This window comes from Vigna radiata, chromosome 6 (assembly GCF_000741045.1).
Source record: "Vigna radiata var. radiata cultivar VC1973A chromosome 6, Vradiata_ver6, whole genome shotgun sequence".
Classification (NCBI taxonomy): Eukaryota; Viridiplantae; Streptophyta; class Magnoliopsida; order Fabales; family Fabaceae; genus Vigna; species Vigna radiata.
Genome location: NC_028356.1, coordinates 28,404,046 through 28,407,931, shown reverse-complemented (window position 1 = coordinate 28,407,931; position 3,886 = coordinate 28,404,046). Strand labels below are relative to the sequence as shown.

General features: G+C 32.8%; 1 protein-coding gene across 1 annotated transcript; it reads left to right on the top strand.

Moving 5' to 3' along the window:
- The first annotated feature begins 1,151 nt into the window (after positions 1-1,151).
- On the top strand, positions 1,152-2,813 carry LOC106764312 (stearoyl-[acyl-carrier-protein] 9-desaturase 6, chloroplastic). The gene is made up of 2 exons (XM_014648590.2): positions 1,152-1,879; positions 2,012-2,813. The coding sequence occupies exons 1-2, from the start codon at positions 1,253-1,255 to the stop codon at positions 2,576-2,578; spliced, it is 1,194 nt and encodes a 397-aa protein (XP_014504076.2). The 5' UTR covers positions 1,152-1,252; the 3' UTR covers positions 2,579-2,813.
- Positions 2,814-3,886: the final 1,073 nt, after the last annotated feature.

The following is a 3,886-nucleotide window of genomic DNA, read 5'->3' as shown; positions in this document are numbered from 1 at the left end:
TTAAGTCATTCATTTAAGTTCACCTTTGGGTGATTCTTAAACTGACTAATAAACAATAAATCATACTTAAGTCAATATGTATGCTATCTTTGGATATACAAACATAATTACTAAATACATGAAATGTCTCACTTTAATGTCGTCAATTATAAAACGTGGTTCACCTTTGGATAATCCATAACATCCTTATAACAATAACTTTTATATATATATATATATATATATATATATATATATATATATATATATAAATTCATAATTTAACATCCTTTATAAAAATAATTCACAATAAAATTTAAGAAAACAGTGAAATTACTAAAACTTTTAATTTTTATTAAAATTATAACACATCTGAAATTCAACTTAATTGAATTTCCTTCTTCCAAATATATATAATTCATAAAACAAAGCATTATGCCATGCATGTCACTAGATACACTTTTCTAATTAAAAGCATTTATAACCTTCAAACTTTTAATTCATATTTAATTTTCATTCAATGTTAAAAAATTAACATAAGCACAACAGTAAAATACTTTACTGTAAGAACAGTGCCGCAACATAAAATTGCTTCCAAAAGAAATTCCACGCCTGGATCAATACACATTACAGGTTGCTTTAATGCAACAATCGAAATAATAGTTGCTTTGATGCTTTAATAGTTGCTTTAATCGCGGCTGGAATGATAGTTGCTTTAATGCAACAATCGAAATAATAAAGAAATTTACGACTTTCAGAAGAAATTTTACGAGAATCATAAAATTCAGAATCATATTCTCATATCACTTGTAAGTAATTATTCTTGTAAATTGTTTTCACTTCTCTTACTCCTTTTTAATGTTTTCTTGATGATATAGAAATGGTTAAAAATATTTTTTTTATCAATGTCACAATTGTGAATTTAGTTTTAAAGGTTTGTGATACGAAACTTGTCAAAAGTGTAAAATATAGTCTTAAAAATATCATTTATTTTTAAGAGTCTTATCAGTTTAAGAAAACCTTATTTATGGTGTGCATGTAAAATTTCTTCTTTTTTTTTAAAACGTTATCAATAAATGCCTTAAACATGTGTTTATCTCAAGATGGCCTCAAGAAAACCTTTTACTCAAAGGAATCTAGTAAAAGGCACTATAACCTGTAAGAAAACCTGAAGCCGCCACCTACACTTTTACGCTTAATGTCTGGAATTCACTCCTTTTAGTCATAAAAGAGCCACTTTCCACCGCCTTCAAAATTATGTTTCTATATATTAATGGCCAAATCAAAACATAGGTTTTCACTCACAAATATATCTACCACACTCTCGTCAACCACCATGCTCATACAAACTACTCTCCCCTTTGCATGCACTCCAAGAACTGTTCGCCACCGCAGCCTGCCACCCAAATCTGTTCTGTCAGTGTCCCCGCCATCAAAAGCGCGGAGGACCCACTCATTGCCGCCGGAAAAGTTAGAGGTTTTCAGGTCACTGGAAGGGTGGGCTTCGCAGTATGTCCTACCGCTGCTGAAACCCGTGGAAAAAAGCTGGCAGCCCAACAGTTTCGTTCCCAACCCATCGTCGCCGTTTGAAGAGTTCGTGGACGAGGTGAAGGCTCTTCGCGATCGAACCAAGGAGCTATCTGACGAGTACTTCTTGGTGCTGGTCGGTGACATGATCACAGAGGAAGCTCTTCCCACTTACCAGACCATAATGAACAGCCTCGACGGCGTGAAAGACGACTGCGGAACAAGCCCAAGCCCGTGGGCTGTGTGGAATCGAGGCTGGTCCGCAGAAGAGAACAGACATGGAGATTTGCTCAGAACATACTTGTATCTTTCTGGTCGTGTTAACATGAACATGATTGAAAAGACCATTCATTACCTCATTGCTGCAGGCATGGTAAGTATAACAGTAAAGTTTTTTATAATTATTTCAAAAGATATTAAATAAATATATATATATATATATATATATATATATAAATATATTTTCCATGTTAAAAATTGTAGTTGAGTTTGTTTAACTGTGTAGGACGCTGGTTTTGAGAACAACCCATATCTGGGGTACGTGTACACATCATTCCAAGAGCGAGCGACGTTCGTGTCACATGGTAACACTGCTAGGCTCGCAAAGGAGGGTGGTGATCCTGTGCTGGCGCGCATATGCGGAACCATTGCTGCAGATGAGAAAAGACACGAGCAAGCGTACTCGAGGATCGTAGAGAAGCTTCTAGAAGTGGATCCCACGGGAGTAATGGTCGCAGTAGGAACCATGTTGGAGAAACGGATCACTATGCCGGCACATCTTATGTACGATGGGGAGGACCCCAGGCTGTTCGAGCACTATGCTGCAGTGGCCCAACGTGTGGGAGTGTACACCGTAAGTGACTATGCAGACATCTTGGAGTTCCTGATCGAACGGTGGAGATTGGAGAAGGTGGAAGGTTTGACGGGGGAGGGAAAGAGGGCTCAGGATTACGTGTGTGGATTAGCACCGAGGATTAGGAAGCTGCAAGAACGCGCTGAGGAGCGAGCGCGAAAGATGAAACCTCGTAGCATGAAGTTCAGCTGGATCTTCCATAAAGAGCTGCATTTGTGAGATTTGAGTTTTGAGTTGAGATAAGAGAGGAGTGACATGTTACCCATGTGATGCTACAAATTTTACCCAACAACACCAAATTTAGTTGGTGTGTTCTATTTATCCTCGTAATAAATATAGGAATGAAGAAGTATGGTCAGTTGCTTGTAATAGACATCATTATAACAAAAATTATATGTACTGTTTGGTTTGAATAAGACTCCAAGTCATTAAAGCATCCCACATGAACCCTACAGTAGGTTCAGTTTCTAAGTTTTCTTTAATATATATATATATATATATATATATATATGGGTTTACTAATTTATACGTTGGGAGATTTTTTCGTTGGTACATTTTAGTAGAGTGTATTAAGTTTTAGGTTACAAAAATGTTATGTTAAAAAAGAAAATCAATTTTAAATTCAAGACTATTTTAATAATTTTAAAATTTAATTTAAAATAAAAAAAATAAAAGATAATTATTAAAAATCATAATTGGTTCATGTACGAGAGAAAGGTATTAGTTTTTATTATATATTTTTTAAAAGATAGTTGTACTTTAAAATAAAAAATAAAATAAAAGGTAGTTGTTTTTTTTAATACAGACGGGTTTTATAAACCGGGTTCTATAAACCCAGGTTCTATAAATCTTAAAGACTAAACCATTATATTTTTTAAAAGGTAATTGTTTTTTAAAATAAAAAATAAAATAAAAAGTAGTTGTTTTTTAAAATTAAAAATAAAATAAAAACTAATAACTTCTCTACCATAACTTTTAATAACTACCTTTTATTTTTATATTTTAAATTAAATTTTAAAATTATTAAAATACCTTTAGATTTAAAGTTAGTTTTCTTTTTTAACAGGAACATTTTTATAACCTAAAATTTGGTATACTTTGTTAAGATGTACTAACTAAAAAATTCTCTTACGTAAATTAGCAAATCATATATATATATATATTTATTGATGTGAAAAAGAGGTGTAGATGAGAGTATTTTGTGCACTTGAGGTTTATTTTGAAATGTATTTTTAAGGAAGGTAGTCATAACTGATGTGGTTGGTGTGAGGGTTGGTTCCATAGATTGATTGCGGGTGTGTTTGCTTGAAAATGGCACTTTTACTTTCTGAGGGTAGTGAAAAGAACAGTAAGATATGTTCTTCATCATCTAATTTTTAAGAAGTTAGTTTGAACTGAACTTTTCTAAAATAGAAAATATTGGCAATCTGTTAATTTTAAGATTTAATTATTGCTTTCAATTTCACTCATTGAGATGAAAGTGAAATAATATTAAGAATCAAATGATAACGAGAGAAAGAGAAAGAT